This window comes from Trichoderma breve, chromosome 2, assembly GCF_028502605.1.
Source record: "Trichoderma breve strain T069 chromosome 2, whole genome shotgun sequence".
NCBI lineage: Eukaryota > Fungi > Ascomycota > Sordariomycetes > Hypocreales > Hypocreaceae > Trichoderma > Trichoderma breve.
In genome coordinates, this window is record NC_079233.1 from 3,052,852 (window position 1) to 3,071,265 (window position 18,414).

At 51.3% G+C, this 18,414-nt stretch overlaps 7 protein-coding genes across 7 annotated transcripts; 2 read left to right on the forward strand and 5 right to left on the reverse strand.

Moving 5' to 3' along the window:
- Positions 1 to 1,149: 1,149 nt before the first annotated feature.
- Positions 1,150 to 2,138, forward strand: T069G_03150 (CDP-alcohol phosphatidyltransferase domain-containing protein; the record flags this gene model as incomplete). The annotated part of the gene is made up of 4 exons (XM_056170360.1): positions 1,150 to 1,228; positions 1,340 to 1,435; positions 1,507 to 1,700; positions 1,770 to 2,138. 4 exons carry the CDS (start codon positions 1,150 to 1,152, stop codon positions 2,136 to 2,138), a joined length of 738 nt encoding a protein of 245 aa, XP_056031252.1.
- An 840-nt stretch (positions 2,139 to 2,978) lies between these two features.
- Positions 2,979 to 3,967, reverse strand: T069G_03151 (gar1/Naf1 RNA binding region domain-containing protein; the record flags this gene model as incomplete). Its single annotated transcript, XM_056170361.1, has 2 exons — positions 2,979 to 3,496; positions 3,853 to 3,967. 2 exons carry the CDS (start codon positions 3,965 to 3,967, stop codon positions 2,979 to 2,981), a joined length of 633 nt encoding a protein of 210 aa, XP_056031253.1.
- Positions 3,968 to 4,796: 829 nt separating this feature from the next.
- Positions 4,797 to 7,534, reverse strand: T069G_03152 (uncharacterized protein; the record flags this gene model as incomplete). Its single annotated transcript, XM_056170362.1, has 3 exons — positions 4,797 to 5,910; positions 5,975 to 6,800; positions 6,895 to 7,534. The coding sequence occupies 3 exons, from the start codon at positions 7,532 to 7,534 to the stop codon at positions 4,797 to 4,799; spliced, it is 2,580 nt and encodes an 859-aa protein (XP_056031254.1).
- Positions 7,535 to 10,708: 3,174 nt separating this feature from the next.
- T069G_03153 (uncharacterized protein) lies at positions 10,709 to 12,398 on the reverse strand (the record flags this gene model as incomplete). The annotated part of the gene is made up of 3 exons (XM_056170363.1): positions 10,709 to 11,638; positions 11,716 to 12,251; positions 12,320 to 12,398. 3 exons carry the CDS (start codon positions 12,396 to 12,398, stop codon positions 10,709 to 10,711), a joined length of 1,545 nt encoding a protein of 514 aa, XP_056031255.1.
- Positions 12,399 to 13,496: 1,098 nt separating this feature from the next.
- On the reverse strand, positions 13,497 to 15,401 carry T069G_03154 (lecithin:cholesterol acyltransferase domain-containing protein; the record flags this gene model as incomplete). The annotated part of the gene is made up of 1 exon (XM_056170364.1): positions 13,497 to 15,401. The coding sequence occupies one exon, from the start codon at positions 15,399 to 15,401 to the stop codon at positions 13,497 to 13,499; it is 1,905 nt and encodes a 634-aa protein (XP_056031256.1).
- Positions 15,402 to 16,343: 942 nt separating this feature from the next.
- On the forward strand, positions 16,344 to 16,961 carry T069G_03155 (acetyltransferase (GNAT) family domain-containing protein; the record flags this gene model as incomplete). Its single annotated transcript, XM_056170365.1, has 2 exons — positions 16,344 to 16,523; positions 16,581 to 16,961. 2 exons carry the CDS (start codon positions 16,344 to 16,346, stop codon positions 16,959 to 16,961), a joined length of 561 nt encoding a protein of 186 aa, XP_056031257.1.
- Positions 16,962 to 17,305: 344 nt separating this feature from the next.
- T069G_03156 (uncharacterized protein) lies at positions 17,306 to 18,414 on the reverse strand (the record flags this gene model as incomplete). The annotated part of the gene is made up of 4 exons (XM_056170366.1): positions 17,306 to 17,400; positions 17,453 to 17,705; positions 17,774 to 18,303; positions 18,384 to 18,414. 4 exons carry the CDS (start codon positions 18,412 to 18,414, stop codon positions 17,306 to 17,308), a joined length of 909 nt encoding a protein of 302 aa, XP_056031258.1.

Genomic DNA, 18,414 nt, shown 5'->3' on the forward strand with positions numbered 1-18,414 from the left:
GATGCTGGGCCGTGATCATTTATTTGCATGTGACGGCGTATGTAATCCTTTGGGTCAGCTGTGTGTGTGTGTGTTTGTTACAGAGCATCACGTGAAACGCCACAATGCGCGCAGCAAGTTGCTTGGGGGCTGAGCTTCTCTGAACCTGACATGGCCAAGTTAAAAGTCCAGAGTTCGTGCTTGTTCAGCTAAAAAGCAGGGCAAAGGCAAAGGAGAGAGAACGATGACGGCATCCCCACCCAACCAACTACGTAGTAGTGCATGAGGCACTGTAAATCAGTATGTACGAAGAGGTACTCGCTACTCGAGGTGCACAGTACAGTACATTGGATTGGATGTAATTCTTACTAAGATGGTTGTTTTGTTTGTGCAGGGATTCGCTTATTGTCTGCTCGTCATGGTGTAACTATATCGTGTGGCTGAATGAGTGATGAGTGTGCGTATGGCATCGTTGACATCAGAGACACGGCGCTGGTACCTACACGCTGGTAGCACGTTTGGCTTGTCGCAGAACTGGCAGCTGCTGGCCCCCAACCAACGAGTAGCGGTACCTGCCAGCTCGCATTAAGCTCTGTACCATATCCATACACTGTTACCGCGTAAATTGGTAAATTGGCCTTGTTTGCGCTGTATCGGCAGGTACTGGATACCGTCCACCTGCCAGCCAGCCCGGTATTTGGGACAAAGAGAAACGAGCCAGGGCTGTGCCAAACTGGCAGCAGCGCCACCCTACCTCTAGACTAAGGTTGTTTCGCCTAGCAGCGGACAGCTAACAAAGTACAAGTGCCGTGTCCAGTTGTAATAGAGCATTTCGCAGTGCAGCAGCTGCCCCTCGCGCGTCTAGACTATTTTTTTCTTTCACCTTCCTTGTCCTCTGCCTTTTTTTCTTTCACAGACGTCACCGTCACCTGTGATTGAGGTTTCGTGAGATCCACACGGGTTGCTTCTCTTTTCTTCTTCTCCACAACTTGAGACTCGAGTTCTTTTTTCCTACTCTACTTACTTTCCGAGGACTCTTCGAGCTTTGCGCGCTCTTTGATCTTCTATCTGCTGCTCTCTCCCTCCCTCATACAAACAGCCGAATTGACGGAAAAAAAGCCTCTCTCTCTCCCTGAGCTTCGATTCGCACGCCATACAACCTGCCTCGCCATGTCAAAACGGTCCAGTGCCGCCTCGGCGGGTGAGAACGGCGTGACCTCGAGAGAGTCGCCGCCGGCAAACCAACCAGGTACGGGTTCTCTCAGCTGCGACTATTGTGTTGCGAAATAGTGTTGGGGATGGGTCATACATTTTTTTTCAAGCAGAAGCTAACCTCTCTCTCTTTCTGTCCATTCAACAGCCATTGACAAGCAAAAGATGCTTCTTTCTGCAGACGTGGGCCATTTCTCGCTGGTACGGGCCATGCACCTCGCAGATCTCATTACTCTTATGAACGGTGGGTTCCCTCCCCTCGTTTTTGTTTGGCGACGATTGATTTGCTGACGTTGCATGTGATGCTTGGCATAGGCTTCTGCGGTGTCATGTCGATATTCTCGTCCTTACACTCGTGCCTCGACGCCCCCAATCGAGAGAGCCATTTGGGGTGGGCGCTGGCCTTTTTGCCATTTGGCCTGTTCTTCGACTTCCTCGACGGCAAAGTTGCCCGATGGAGGAAGAAGAGCAGCCTCATGGGCCAGGAGCTGGATTCCCTTGCCGACTTGGTACGTTGTTTGCTCTATACGTCGCTTGCCAGCAATTGAGACATGCATACTGACCGCCATGCTTGGTAGATCTCGTTTGGTGTCGCCCCCGCCATGGTGGCCTTTTCAATTGGTCTTCGAACTACTGTTGATACCGTTGGCCTCACCTTCTTCGTCCTGTGCGGCCTGACCCGACTGGCCCGCTTCAACGTTACCGTCGCGGTTTTGCCTAAGGACGCCAGTGGCAAGAGCAAATATTTCGAGGGCACTCCCATCCCGACGTCGCTGGGCTTGGATGCCCTCATGGGTTACTGGCTGAAGCAGGGCTGGATCTTGGACAACATCCCCTTTGGCACCTTGCTTGAGGGTACTCCGCTCGAGTTCCACCCCGCCGTGCTTTTGTTCATGATTCACGGCTGCATGATGACCAGCAAGACGATTCGCATTCCAAAGCCCTAAATCAGGCGACAACATCAGCCGTAGCAAGTTGTAGCTTTATTTATTTATTTTCTAATTCTCGGTCTCCCTGGATATTCGGCTGCGACAAATGGGGCTAGAGGTTCAATGGTCTGCATGTTTCATGATGAAGAAGAGCTGGCGCATACGCAATTGTTCAATCTTGTTTGGCTAGGTGGCTGCTCGGCAAGCACCTTGAAGTATGGATAAACATTATGGCGGAAGGCATGGGGTTCTTTTTATATAATGGATAGCTACTCTCCTATACAAACGGAGGTTTTTCTTTTATGGCACTTGAGGCTCGAGGAGGAGATGACATGGTCTGCATAGCCTATTGCGAACAGAGATTATGATACCCCCATGTTTGTATCACTTTTAAAGTGACTCGTGTTTGGTAAGCCCCAAAGTGATTACATTTATTTGTCTACATTCGCATCACATTTATACCAGTCTTCTTTTTGCTATTTCGTACATGAATTCTTCGTCATGCCTTGTCGAGACAGCAGCACATCCCAGATGAGCGGGAAGAGAAGGGGGAAAATGAAGATGACGAGAAAACCCAATTCAAGTACGATGAGGAATAAACCGAGCCATTAAACGCCGTGAAGCCCTTTGTACATATAAAAATCTCTCTCCCTCCTCTCCTTTTTTTTCTCGTTCCCAAGCAAGCTGCTGTCGGCTGCTTCTTCCAATGCCCAGTTTTCTTCCTTTGTTTCTGTCTTTCCAATTCATTGGGGAAAAGGAAATCTCCCAGAAAGTTGTTTAACAAGAGAGAAGAAAAGAGAGATGGGCAAATCGTCTTGAGAACGTCTTTCCTTGTTTGTTTCTCTCTTCTCCTTTCCTTTAGAATCCACGTCCTCCCCTGCTGAAGCCGCCACGTCCCCTGCCGCCACCAGCACCGCCCCTGGAGAAGCCGCCGCTGCCTCCACGGCCACCACGACCGCCGAAGCCACCACCACCACCTCGCGAGAAGCCTCCACGGCCACCACCAGGACCACCACGTCCACCGCGAGAGAACCCACCACGACCGCCTCCACGGGGGCCACCACGGGAGCTGCCTCCCGCGCGCTTAGGCTTGGGCGCACCGGGCGGGGGCTTGGGCTTGGGCAAGAACTTGTCGAGGGGCAGGAGCTTCTCGGGGGCGATGTAGAACTTGTCGCCCTCCTTGAAGGAGGCGGCCTGGATGCCCTCGGAGGGCTTGACGGTGAAGAAGACCTGGTTGATGGGGCCGAGGACCTCGTCGACCTTGCCGACGGCCGTCTTGTTCTCGAGGAAGATTTGGGCGTTGAAGTGGGGGACTTTGGGGTTGATGGACTCGCAGACCATTTCGCCCTCGCAGGCGTGGACGAACTTGCCCATTTCTGTTGGCAGAATTATTAGCTGAGTGTGTCTTTACTCGGTTTGAATGTCTTCGCTTGCGGATTGTCTCTCTCTCTGCGTTGAGGGCTGCCTTCTGCTGGGTCTTTTTTTCTTTCTCTCCTTTCAGTTTGAAGCCATTGTCCATTGCCATTCTCAAATTGAGCGGCAAAAGCGTTCGGAAGATCCAAAAAAGAAGTAACAGAGAAAGAAGAAGAGCCAATCGCAACGCCTTCACTCCATCCAAGAGAATTTTTTCAAACAGCCAACCACCAGTAGAAGCAAAGCCTCAACAGCAAAAGCAAAGGAGAACAAAAACAAAATAGAATCAATCAAAAGAAAAGAGCATGATTCGGCATACCTAGAACCTGCGCCGGCGGGCCCATGTCCCTCTGCTGGAATCCTCCCCGTCCGCCTCGAAAGCCGCCGCCAGACCCTCCACGACCACCACCGCGAGACCCGCCTCGGAAGGACATTGTGTATTGGATTATTTATTTAAAATCGAAAATGAGTGATTGGACCGGAGAGTTCCGTGGGCGGGAGAGAAAGAAAAAAGAGGCCAATTGTCGGGGGGCCTGTTTTCTTTTGGCGATGTCGTTCCCTCGTCGTCGTTGAAACTTTTTTTTTTTTTTTTTACTAGAACGTCTCCAATGAATGGTGTTGAAATTTTTCGGCCAAAGGCTGCTTGCTTGGAGCAAGCTTGTTCGATTGAGGGGATGTGATTGGCTGGTGCGGAATAATGTTCCAGCGGATGGTGCGTGGTGGGGCGGGAAGATGTACCCAAGTACCTCGTACTGTACATTGGTACATGCAGGTTCATGTGAAGTGAAGTTGCTCACAGCAGTGTAAGAGTATGCGAATGTGTATAACAAATAATGAGAGACTGACATTGAGAGATTGTAAGGCTTGCTGCTACCTATGGTATCAATCTACTTTTAACAAAACATTCAATTCCATCAAATAGAAAACAACTGCTAGCAGTACCACGCATGGTGAGCTACGGATATACCTAACGAGTGATGCGGTCCTCAAAATCAAATTGCATCGACAACAAAAAGTAACGGAAAACACAAACGCCTTCAGCTGATACAACACACTGTTGCTCTTTTCTGCATCCCTTGCCTCATTCACAGTCCAACACCAAAAACACATTGGACAAAAACACAAGTCCTTAAACAGGTAATCAAGAAATGGTATCCAGATATCGACGTGTACCCATTTTCTCGACAACAAATGAAAAAAACACACAAGGAAATAAAAAGAGACAAAAATTGACGTCCATCACATGTAAATCAAATGAAGAGCTTAAGGAAAGCTGCCTGGCATCGGTAGGTCCGACACCGTCACCGAACTAGCCGCTCTCTCATCGTTGATGCCACGAACCGGGTTGAGACCACCCACTGGCTGTGCAGAGTCTCCCTGGCCGGGAAGAACTTGCAGTCCTGATTCATCAGGCTGGACCTCAGACCTGGGAATTGCATCCGGGGACAGAGCTCCTGCGCCTCCGACATTTTTGTAGTGTCCGCCGTTGATATCGTTCGTCTCGACTCCGTTGACAGCAACTGCATTGTGTTGCTGTTCTGGGCTAAGAGCTCTGTTGCCACCAATGCCGTTGACCGGCTGACGAGTGCCGGGGATGATGAGTGGCGTCACAAAGACGTTTCGGTGATGGCTTTGGCTCTGATCCACTGGCTCGCTTGTGTAGGGGTTGACGCCGTCGACCTGGGCCTCGTGGTCGGCAGCAACTGCTTGTGCATGCACGTTTGATATTGGGGTCTCGCCTCTTTGTCCGTACTCTGGGTGGCCTTCGTCGTGCCGTGTCAACTTATCCGGAGCATAGGCATCCGTGCCTGATCCTGGTATCGCAGTTGCTGCAGCAATCACCCCGGCTTGTGGCTCCTGGCTGGATCCTACGCTAGACGGGGATTGAGGCACCTGTAAGCCTCGTTGTGCATTGACTTGTATATCGGATGGAAACCGCCCACCTGGTTGGGGTCGCCGCGCGGCTATGTCTGTTCGAGGTCCTGGCGTGACGTCTTGCTCGGTCGCGGTAAATGGCTCTTCGTCTTCTTCCTCATCGAGTCCGTCGCTGCTAGCTGACCTGTGCGATGATCGGCTCGTGCTTCGCCTTGAGTGAGATCGCACAAATGCCGTTCGCTCCTCTGGGGATGTTTCCGTCAAAGCCCTGATGTCCTCGTACCAAGCCATCATCGTATCATGGCTTTCGGCTCGGAACACCCAGGTATGGCCTCGGTGCATGGCGCCAGTCTGTCGTCCCTTGAGAAGAAACTTGTTGGAAGGGCCTTCACCGCTGGAGCGGGATCCTAGTTTTTGCTCCGGAAGATAGAGGGACATTATGGGTGCTTGTGCTTTGTCTGCCGACTTGAATTCGTGAAGATGCGTTGTCGAAAGTACATACCTACCATGAATCACGTCAGATGTTACCTCGTTAAGAGACATGGGATAAAAATAGATATACTCACCATCCTGCTGTATAACTCTTCAAGTACTTGCTCTTGCGCTCCAGTAATCCGGCGCGGATTTCTTGCGCCGAGAGATGGTCTTGGCCTGGGTAATGAATCTGCTCGGCCGAGCGCAATGGCATGCTAGGGTTGACTACTCGGTTATCGTTGGCCACAAAATGCTCCCACTCCTGATCCTTGGGCATCGCAATTGGTCCATCGCGGAGTTCTCCGACCACACTGTGAGCATTGTCGGCCTCGCGCTTGAGGATACCAGCGTAAGCATTGTAGGCCTTTTGAATTTCGCCTACAATGATGGATTCGAGCTCGCGTCCTGAGCCTTCGAGGTTGAGATAGGCTTGATGCAAGTAGTTTTCCTCGTCGATCTGGCGCTCAATCTGGCGATCGACTGCCAGCCTGAGGAGGTATGGATCCTGCTTGCCCGTCGTCGCGGAGGTGTCCATCTCGTTCTTTCCCAGCGCTTCGGAGAGGACCTTGACAGCCTTGCCGGTGCCGTCCATTTCTTTATCAACAGAGTTCTTGAAGTCACCGGCCAGGTGTTTAATCTCCTTGATTTTCTGCTGCAGGTCGCTCCTCAATCCAGTAAGCGCTAGGATGACATCCTCCTCGATTTCCTTGGCCTTTGTGGCCTCTTGAAGGGCCTGCTTGTTATAGTTGCGGATAATCTGAAGGGCGTCATCGATGCCGGCGGTTTGGAGGAACGAAGTCGGGTTCGAAATGTTGTTGGCCACGCTTGAGAGCTTGGCGAGCGACTTGGACTTTTGCTCATAGTGAGACTGTACTTCACGATAATACGCGATGAGGTCTTTCAGCATTTTTCTCCAGGCTGTTGAGTGTCATACAACGTTAGCGTCAGATGATATAATGCAACGGCAGCAATGCGCCGAGCTGAGTCTGAGAAGGAGGAGGGTCAAGCATACTCTGGAATCTAGCGGCGAGCACATCGGTGGGATTTCCGTTTGTGGGAACAGGGCAGAAGAAGGCGCTGTGCAGCTCGTCGGGATCCGTCGCAGTCTGGAGGGCAAGGCTCCTGACACTGCCAGCTCGTGCGCTGCGACGGCTGCTGGATCGCACAATGCTGCCGGTGCCACTGCGCCGCAGCGAAGCCTTCTTCTTCAGCGTATTGCCTCTCTGAGGCAAGGCTCGATCATCGCCAGCCGCATAGCTGTTGACCGAGTTGGAGCGCTGGATGGCCGATGGGCCGGCGGCCGCAGTGGAAGACATGACTGGGGGGCTTTGACCACGACGGCCGTCGATGATGGAGCTCCCGCGCTGGCTGGCGTCCCACTCCTCGTTGAAGCGCCCAGGAAGAGGACTCTGGCGTCTCTGAGGCGATGCGTTATTCGAGCGTCGGCCGGCTTCGAGGTAGGTGGGCTGGGGTTGGTAGGAGAGAGGTCGCCTCCCCTTCTGCGACGTCTGGTAGGGCGAGCTAGACGGCTGTCGCTGCGATTGCGACTGTGACGGGACTTGCTGCGGTTGCAGGTAAGAATTGAGCTTGGGCCCGGCGTTCAGATCAGGGGAAAGACGAGTCAATCCCTGGGATTGAGGTTGGTGATCCATTGCGACGATGGTTAGGAGAGAAAGGCGAGTCGCAGCAGAGCAGGGCAAAGCAGAGCAGAGCAAGGCCGAGCTGAGCTGAGCTGAGCTGAGGAGGAGAAGGAGGAAATGCAGCAAAAGAGGAAAGCAAGCTCCGAGCAGCCGCGCCGCCGAATAATTATAGTTTGCTTCTAATCTGGATGCCAGCCAAGTCGGCGCCAGACCAAGGTTTTCGCCTCGCACAGAATTAGCGAGTGACGACAGCTAGGACGATCACAGCAGCACAAAGAGGCGTTGGTGGGGAGGGGAAAGTCGAGAGACCGTCAACGTCAACCGGCTTGACTGACGCAATGGCAGTTCAGAGGTGAGACTTTTTGGGCAGCCAAGCAGGTTTTTAGCGCGGGCCGTGAAACAAAAAAAAGGGCAGAATTGCAGAATTCTACAAAGAGTCAATGACAGAAAGAGAAACAGAAATAGAACAGAAAGAGAGACAGAATGGTTCATTACAGATAAACGGCTTACCAGCCAAGCCGCTGTAAATTGCGAATTTGGTGCTGCCGAGCCACAGGCCACCAAACCAGAACCGCCTCGCATCTGCGCAAGATCCATGATTTGCGTCGTACGGGGAGACGGACATGCCCATTTCATGCACGCCATGGAGGGCCCCGTACTGCACTGAACCAGTAAAGCATTAGCATCGCTACTGTACATGTAACATCTACCTGCTCCGCCCCCTCCGATTCCAGCAGCTGCCAAGGTACTCGCAACCCGCACAGCTCAGAAACCGAGAGGGGGCACGCTAGCGCAGGCACCTCGTCGATACCTGGCATTGTTGCATCACCTGCGTCGACGACTGCGTCACTTGCAGGTACTGGGGGGAAGCGTAAAAAGGGCCAAGCCAAGCCAACTGCGTCTGCACCAGTGACAAGCCGCCATCAAGATGATGAATTGCTAAGGCTGTGCTACGTAAGGCGACAAAGATCGCAAAGGATGGACAACAAGGGCAACATAGAAAATAGAAACTTGTGCGAGTGCGCCGTAAGCAGCGCCCGGTAATACTTATTCCATCCAGTGCCTGTAATCCTTCCACGGAGCGTCCCGGGGCCAAGGGGCAACAGTCTCACTCGATATTACTGTCCTGTTCTGTCCATACTCCGTATACGTGTATGTACTCGTACTTGACTCTGTCCCCTCAATCAATAACATGGGCGCTACATTGACACTGACATTTGACATTTGACACTTGACACTGACGTGCCCCAAATCTGCACCCTCATGCACAAACCCGCCCGCCCAACATCCTCTTTTCGCTTCCAGCATGTCCCCAAACAGATCAGAAGTCCTGCTACCATCCTCGTCCCTACGAACTCCCACCACCACACATGTAGCGCTACATCAACTCTAAACCCAGCAAAAATCCACCTTCAGCTGCTTCTGATCGCCCCAGGCTGGGCTCCCTCAGAAGAATGACGTATTAGTCCGTTCCCCTAAAACAAGCGCCAGCCCAGCACAAGCCACACGCCCCTCTTTCCCCCACCAGGCATCTTCTCTCCACCTCCAAATTCCATCCATTCTGGTGATCGAATCTCGCTGCTCCGGAAGCCTATTTTGTTACTTCGCTTGTTTGGAATCGACGGAATCCATGGAATTTTGAAGGATTTCTCCACTGCGATCGGTTAAGCATCGAGGAAAGACGCTAGGAATCTAGTTGGATTCACTCAATGGGGCCGCGCGAGGTAGTCAGCTCCCAACATGTCTAACCAACACGATATCGGTAGAGTCCTATTCCAGCAATACCGATTCCATATTGCATGAAGCATTTGAGCTTAATTGCGCAATGGAAGCCCTATAACGAATATATGTTCATTCAATCTTCCTATGTGTTGTCTCTATGATGCTTGCTTGAATGCTCCAATTGACCAATCCGCTCATGTGACATATATCTCGTCTACTTCCACTTGGCATTTCGCAGCATCCTTAATTGCACCCGAAAGCAGAGCGGGGTCCAAAGGGGATCCGAAAGAGATTCTTTTTGGCGATTCTTCACAGTATTTTTAACTCCCCCAAGACCTGGAGGCTGCACCGACTTTAGCTCCATACTTCAATGCCTTAGACGCAAGCTTACATGTACGTGTCTGATGATTAAGATATATACCTAGATACACAGAAAGTGAAAGAGCAATTCTTTTCATGTGGACCGTTTAGCCGAAAGGCCGCGAGAGTGATGGCCGCCTAGAAAAGGCTGCATGTAATACTCGTATATGATTTTAGGAGAGTTAAAATTTGCCGTGAAAGAAAACGAGGCAACTGGTTCGCGCGCTGGCGCCCGAGGCAAGATGTTTCACAGCAAAATTAACTCCCCCCAAGACCTGGAGGCTACCTCAACTTTGGTTCCATAGGTACTCAATTAGTACTTCGAACGCGAGCTTACATTGACGTTTCTGAGGATGAAGATTTATACACAGAAACGTGAAAGAGCAATTACATATTAAAAACCCCGTCAGATACCTAATCCCCCTCAGATCATGATGCACACACTATTACACAACTCCAGCATTTCAAAACAAAGATTCAATTAGTCAATTGCATTGTAGAATAAACGCCCAACGTCACCCATAGCACATTCGAAACCCTATAAAAAATTACAAAAAGCAATAAGAAGAAGAAGACAAAGAAGAAGCAACAAATTCGCCCAAGTAGAAATGCTCCTTTGCCTGTTTGCCCCTTGTTACAAGCATCACGCCCAGTAGTAAGACATCGTATGTGTACGTCTGTATGTACAAAAAACAAAGTAAAAAAGGTATAACAAGTCCTAAGCAGGTTGCATCTCGTCCCGATAAACACTCTCTTGTCTATGCTGCGAGGTATTTCCCTTTACTCATGTTTCTCGTGTCAAACAATGGCCGGCCTGTCGCTGATCAAGTTCGAGGGCTGAAAAATCCGCGTCACTGTGCATTGTACTCCAAAAACTCCAGAAAGGTATCGGCCGTGTACTTCCAAGGAGACGAGGCCACGGATCGGTCAACGTCCCCGAGCGCCAGTAATAAATAGCGTTGGAGCCCGCTTTCAAACAGTCCTCTTGAAAGTAAGAGGGGACGAAATAAAGGAAAAGGGAAGAAGGAAAATGCCCCCTTCCCACAACAAAATAGCTTAACGTACATGATACCGCAAACTTTGGCTACAAACCTGTCGGCCTCCCTAGTGTATGGCTCCCGATAGCTGTTCATCTGATGCCGTTTCTGCCATTCTCACCTTACCATGTCGTCTTGGGGGTGGCGCTTTGGGGGGTGTCCTTTTCGCGGCAACTTTGCTGATGTGTACCGTAGTGGAGGCCACATGCTTAAAAGGAATGCCATGCTTGTGTTTGGGGACCGCTGGTAGAGGCTTCTTAGTTTTGCCAGCATCGTCTTCCACCTCCACGTAACGCTCTGAGTGCTCCATGCCCCCTTTCGAATCATTTTTTCGACTTGGTGTGTGCACACCTGGCTTTTCCGTGACTTCAGCCACATCACTGACACTAACACTGCTGGATGAATCTCTTGGAGAAACACTCATGCCCAGGAGCTTTCGCGCAACTTCTGCCTGTCCCGATGCCTCAGAATCTGCGTCGTCGTCCGCCTCGAGCCATTTGACCCTGGCTATTCGGTCTACCAGTCGGAGGGTTGTCGGGTCAGCAGGAGCAAAGTGGGCGGTGTGGGAGCCCCTCAGGATATTGATCAAGCGGAGAATCTCATCCTTCTTGTAGTGTGGCGGCTGGTTCATCTGCGTATGAGCCAGCAGAGGATACATAATTCGCAGGTACGTATGCCGGAGGGACATTCTCTCATCCGGGAGATCCATCAAGTTTCGAATGAAAACATCCAATAGCACTCGCAAATCGTTTGTATAAAAGTATTCGTACGTCGCTTTCGTGGTAAAGAGAAGATACAGAAGCTTGAGGATCAGCAGCTGGAGAGATGTCTCCGTCTCTCGATTCAAGAGTAGAATGATATTCTCCCCAAATGTTCGATACTGTGGTCCGTGGAGACTCAAGCATTTTACAATGCGATTTGTTAGAGGCTCGGGCGCCGAGCCGTCCTTCGTCACGGTATCTGTAGACGCAAGCATGTATTGCTCATTCAAGACAAGCTGTTCCCATTTGTCAGCATGCTTGAGTGTTGACAGACGGCTAATCCTTGTTCAGTGTTGAGGGCGAGAACACTTACTAGTACTCTAATGGTTGGATAATGGTATGGATCGTTAACGTCGTTGGACACGCCCTCGATTAGGCGAAACAATAAATGTATAAAGTTATCGTCAACTAGTGCCAAGTCTTCCGGCGCAAGCCGCTCTACACGCGACATCTCGTACATGAGCTGCAGCAGGAATCGATGGAGGCGCGGGTCATCATCAGAGTCTCGGCTGCTGATCAACTCCAAAAGGCGAGGAAAACATGCTTCCTGGATCATGTGCGGAAACGTCGCCTCGTCCGCGTGGCCGTCGAGCAGGAGCATGCATACTATGGCGTGGAGCGGTCCGGCCTCGTCCTCCTGCAGAAGGCTGTAGATGAGCTGCTTGCGGACATATTCTTTGTTTCGCTGGAATATGTCGCTCTTCAATAGGATCTGCGAGCACAAGACCACCTCGTCTTGAGACGTAGGTTGCTGCAGGCGCAGCTTGGTTGTCAGATTCAGCCAGGAACGAAGGGCATCGTCGATGGATTCGTGGCTGTCGCAATGTTCCGAGACGCACTTGTCGAGCTCTAGATAGGCGCTACTGTCAGTTTCCATCTCCCAAGTGTTGTTGCATGTCGCTGGCTCATCGACTCACCAGACCACAGCCCATCTTCCTCCTCGGGAGAGAGAGGAGAGAGCGGAGATGGTACCGCCTCTTCTTCATAATCCGCCATGGCTGCCAGGTCCCGCAGCACGTGGCAGCGACTGCATCTGGCCCTCTACGCAGACGATTTGGCGATGGTTTGGCAAACTGGCGAAGAGAAGAAGATCAAGCTGACCAAACCGCGACACACCCGCGGCAGGATGAAAGGGCACGTCGACAAAAGAAAAAGTGCGCCAGACTGTCGGCAAGCCCCAGTTCCGGTCCCCAAATCCCAGACCCTGTCCCAGACCCTGAACGGGCTCCTGATTCCTGATTGACCGGGTTTGTGATGTTCGGGATGCGAGCGGAATGCAGGCCCCGTTTGATGTGTGGGGTAAAAGGGAAGAAAAGAAGGCGATGATGCTTCGGGATTGATGTTGGAGCCAGTAAGTAGCCTGATGTCACCCAACAGGCGCAGCCGATAAACGGTGGCACTAAGAAAAATTATATTCCAACCGCAAGCCACTAATTACATGCGCCATGCTTGCTAAATTAAGAGGCGCTGACTGGTACTCCGTATAATCAATTTGATTTGATATCAAATACAGCATACGACAGTTTACAGCAGAGTGCCTACATATCTATGGATGATGTCTGGTATGATAGAGACATAAAGCATCAGTAAGAAGGCTATATTAAATAACCAAGGATGAGGATGAATTGGTATATCTACAGCGCCTCTCCATCTGCTATATGTAATCACGTCCAGTTGATAAGGAGGCACAAGTATCCTTGTCATCACCCCAAACGCCACTTCGTATGAGCCTCCTTTTTCATCATTTCCGCAGTGGCTCCAAATCTCCATCCACGCTTGGCTCCGTGCATCGGTACCTGATAAGACATGTCTCGTCCCTGACATAAGCATATCCCATAAAGACCCTCCAACTCCAAATTAAACATCATCACGACTCAGCATCACCTGTAGGGCTAGTTCTCAACTATATTTTATCTTGTCTACTGTTCTATCTGCATTCGCAGTGTTTGAGGGTATTCTTTCGTCATGAAACCAGCACTCCGCCCGCCTCTTTTGCATATGTACAGCTCCCCACGCCAAACGCCAAATTGCCCATCCCATCCCAACGAAGCCTCCCGCACAGGCAAACCAAGACACCAGATTAACGACATCATTCTATGATTTGTTCTTCTTCTTCTTCTTCTCGGCCCCGCCTTCCTCCTCATAAATCTTCACCTTATCAGCATAAGCCTCGATATTGCTAACGATATAGTCGGTGATGGTATCTCCTTTGCCGGCAGCGACCCTCAAGATCAGCTCGTTTAGTTTCTCCCTTCCTAAAATGTCGACGTGGTCGGCGGTATTGGGGCCGCCTCGCGGACTGAACCGATCAGGCTCGTGGGGCATCTCTACTACTGTGACCTTGGCCCCAGCAGGGTTATATCGTTTCATGTGCCAGCCGCGATTGCACATGTAACCAGCGCTCAACAGATTCACAGTGCCGTCTCCCTCGCCTAAGATGACGCCGTGATCGATGGGACCGTCGGTGAGCCCAACATCGATGGTAATGTTGAGGTTGGTCAATAGAGGTAGGTCTGGCGCTTTGTAATAATATGATCGCTCTGTGGGTTTGCCAACACCATAAAAGCAGTATATCTTGAGATTTGGCGCCAGAGGAAGTCTGCTCTCGAGGGGATTAACCCATTTTCTAGGGTCCTTTTCGTTTGCCTCCACCTCTGCAGAGGTATGAGCAACGCCATGAGAATAGCTTCGTTTAACTTGATCCTTATACCAGTCCTCGGTCGTGTTGAAGAGATACTCCATGGAGGCATCGACGGTAAAGTTTCGATCGGGAGTCGTCCAGTTTGAGCCAACCCGAAAGTTGAGAAAGGATCCGTATGTGAAACCTTGGTCGGGCTGGTCATCCGGTGCTCCGGTTAAGTCTCCCCAAACAGCGTTACCTCCAAGAGGCAGCATCGATGAAATGCCCGGCATGGCTCTGAAAATCTCTGCTCGCTCCTCCTTGCTCAAGAACTTTTCCAGCCCATAGATTGCCAAGGCATTAAGCTGTGCAGTATCGCGCATCTCTCCGGATAGTACGGCCGTCAAATCCTTGACCGCACCCAGCATGCAGCCGCTGATATTGATCCAAGAGTCGACATGACGTTCCACCCAATCTCCTCCGCCACGGCCGCCCAGTTCCGACTCAACCCAGTGATAAAAGTAAAAGATGACCTGGCTGCCCATGCTGTGCGAGGCAATGACCACTTTTCTGCCTTCGACTGCAACGGCAGTTTCGATATATGATTTGAGCCTGGTAAAGTATTGATCTCTTACTTCAAGATTCGGATAGGAAAGCCTCCAGTCGTATGCGGCCGTGAACGAGTTTGTGGGGTCGTATCCAAGAGTGGCCAGGTTTTCCAAGACCTTGCTCCAGATCCAATAACCTGTGATGAAAAAGTCGGCTGCGTCAAAGCCCTGAGCAGCACGAAGCTTCACCAGGGGCGGATCAAGTCCAGTTCGCTTGTCCAACATGATGTGCTTTTTCCAAATCTCCTTGTCAAGAACCAAAGCCCTCATCATGGTCCAGCTTCCCCACAGCCTCTTTCGAAAATAAGGCCTCGAGATGTTAGCCGTGCCCCAGGACTCCAGGCCCGTTGAGATGACGCCCGGTATCATGATCATGGGATGATGAGCATCCAGGCCTTCAGCCCGAGCTTTCAGGCCAACAGAGAAAGCATCATAGGAAGACGTAATCTCACGCTCTCCTTGAACGAGCTCCCGCATGTCCTTGACCAGGCCGGCCGGGATAACATCGAGCAGACTGTCCATGGTGAGATCCGTAAGCTCTGGTAAGTCGATCAAATCAGTTGACTTGGCAAAGAAGCCCGCAGCAACGAGGCCACAGAGACCACCCAGCAAGAAGATGAAGGTGTTGCGACGCTTGCGCGCCTTGGGCCCTCGTTCGATTACATGGACGTGGGATGTCGGCTGTACCGGCGGGGAGTCTTCTTTGGAATCCATGGAGGTTTCGGCCGAGCTGGTCTCTGGCGGAATCCGCCTCCGAAGAGTTGTCGCCATGGTCGAAGCCTCCGTGTCAAGCCGCAAGACAAGTAAAGATATGCAAGGGGTAAATAAGATGCAGCTGCGCCAAGTGTTCCACGGGCAAAAGCGCTCTTGAAAGTTTGAAGTTATGAGCAGATTGGTTCCAGTTGTCTAAGTAGCGGCTGACGTCAGTACGTTCGTCCGGCACGGGAAGAGCTCCAGCCTTTTTAGTGGCTGCAGTGCTGTGGAAAGGCCGCTAAAGTGAACCGAGAGCGCCAAAAGTGCTTTTCAGGTTCTCATCTGAAGAGCAGGATAGAAGAAGAGAAAAGAGCTCTTGAAGGAGAAATAAGAGTTAAATGCTGTAAACAAGGGGGAATGAAAAAGTCAGACGCGCGGTTTCACTCCTCGGAGCGCCCCAGCAGCCCGTTCCATTGGCTGGCGGCAAGTTGCTGGAACCCGGTGTCAAGCATCCATTCAGATCAAATTGGCTTTTTCCTTTTCCCTCGCCCGGATCTGGGAATCTCGCTGAGCTGAGCTACTGTATTACAGGCACAGCTTTTTTAGCACGTTTTTTCTGCAAGCCCCCCATTAACATGTGATTGACCGTCACGCGACGGTAGGGAGCCTCCACCCTCGATTCGCTTTAGTCAGACTTACTTAGAGTTGCACCAAAAAGGCCAAAAGTGCTTGCCAGGCACCCAGTTCTCTGTTGCCAGGCCTCTCGAAGGATTCCCTGCCAACCTGCTTTCCGCCGATGCTGACCGGCCTGCCTGGTTGGCTGCCACTTTGGCTTTCTGCTCCCATTGCCGACTCACCGGCCGCCGGTTGAGTCACTCATTGGAGGAGGTGGTTGAACGAGAGAGGGGATAAGAACGTGGGATAGACGGACAGGTTTCTGGCATCGCATCGCTATTTCTTGCACTATTTCCCCCGACAGACAGCCCTTCACCGCAAACCAGCAAACCAAACCAAAACACCATGGCAGGGTCGTCGACCAAGCAGCTGCCAGCCAACCTGGAGTATATCCAGTATGAGCACCGGCTAGAGGGCCAGTATCTCCCCGCCATCCGGGCCCTCATCTCAAAGGACTTGAGTGAGCCATACAGCATCTACGTCTACAGGTACTTTCTCTGCCAATGGTCACATCTTTGCTTCATGGTAAGCTATCCATCTCCGTCGAGTTCTCTCACCCGCAACAGTATCTAATCGACTCAGGCCCTGGATCCAGAAGACTCATCCCTCATCGGCGTCATAGTCTGCAAGCTGGAGGTGCACTCATCTCACTCGCCTCCAACTCGGCGAGGGTACATTGCCATGCTGGCCGTGGCGTCGCACTTCCGTGGGCGGGGAGTTGCCACCGCTCTGGTGAAGAAGGCCATCGATGCCATGGCAAACCGCAATGCCGATGAGATTGTGCTGGAGACTGAGGAGACCAACACAGCTGCCATGAAGTTGTACGAGGGCCTCGGCTTCATTCGATCCAAAAAGTTGCATCGGTACTACCTTAACGGCAATAGTGCCTATCGACTTATCCTCCTGCTAAAGGCCGTCGACCCGGATCAAACTTCTCTCTACGATGAACGGCAAGTCACATAGCTGACATCGAGCAATCGTCTTGATGTACATACAAATAGAGAGAAGGAGGTTCCTCGGGGATATATCGGACTGTTATAGAGAGGTGGTATTTGGGACGGCATGGCGTGGCATGGCACGACGTAACATGATATGAAGGTCATTAAACAAACGAACTTGGCGTTTAGCATATTGGTCTCTGCTTATCTAGCATACATTTTGTTTTATTCAGTCGGCTTAATATTCATGGATAGTTCGTCTCCCGTGGCTTATTTCGGTGTTAGTATCAAGGTATTGCAGCAATTTAGTGTACATTTCTTGTTGTTTTACCAGTTTGAGAAGATGTTCCCTAGGTACCTGGCGCCCTCTCAAGCTCGGCGAGGAAATATGTCGCCAGAGCTATAAATAGATGCCCTCAGCCCCCACGCATTGCCGTGCGAAATGCCAATATATGTGAATGCATCTGTTGGCGGTGTTAATCTCGAAAATTAGACATGTAGCGGCAGAGAGCTTACCTGGTTTATAATATATAGGACGGCCTCTGGCCTCGATCAGCTTCAGCTCGCGCATCTTTTGCAAAACGCGCCCAACGTCCGCCTTGTCCGAAAAGTCGGATGTGTATATGCATAGGATGCGATCCTTGCGAGGATCCTCCAATGGCGATCGCGGCGCAACCTTGGCGGCGATGCCCAGCTCATTGTTTGCAGTTGCTTTGGCGACAATCTCCCACATTTCGTTGACTTCCGAAGCCGGGCAGAACAACAGCCACTACAGGGGAAGCATGGTTAACAACGAGGTGTCACATCATATCATCAACCAACTCGGACGAATCATACTTTGCCTGTTCGCACCTTAGCGAGATGGGCCAGTTTGAGGATGTCGTCGGTAGCCTGCTTCTGCTCCTTTCTGATTTCCCTCTCAACAATGGGCTTGGCCTTTCCCGACCTCTGCATCCCCTCGATAAACTTGGTGACCAAGTGAAGCCTCTCCAGACCACCTTGAGCAACGATAGCCGTCTTACTACCCTCTTCCTCAGGCGCCTCATCCTCATTTCCCTTGGAGAATTGGCTTTGGCTCTCATGTTTGTGAACCCGTGGGATGTAGGGGTTACATATAAAGATCCATGGCGTCTCCGGTGTCTGGTCCGTTGTTGCGGGCGGTAGCCGCGTGAGAAAGTCGTCAATAGTCTCCGTTAATTGCCAGGCATACTCTATCCCGGCATATGGATTGTGCAGGTGAGAGGCCTCGTCGGTGAGGTTTGTATGGCGCTGCGGACGCCCCGGATGCTCTCGCTGTTGCTGGGCCCAATCGTCCACGTCAAAGTCGGCGACACGCTGTAAGAGGTGCGATGCGACCTCATCGTCACCTGGATTGTCCGGTTAGAGATTATATTTTCCAATTTCCTCTCAATCAGACGAATAAAGTGTTAAATGAAATTCAAGGTACCATAAAAGTCTGAATCATCCGAGATGTCCAT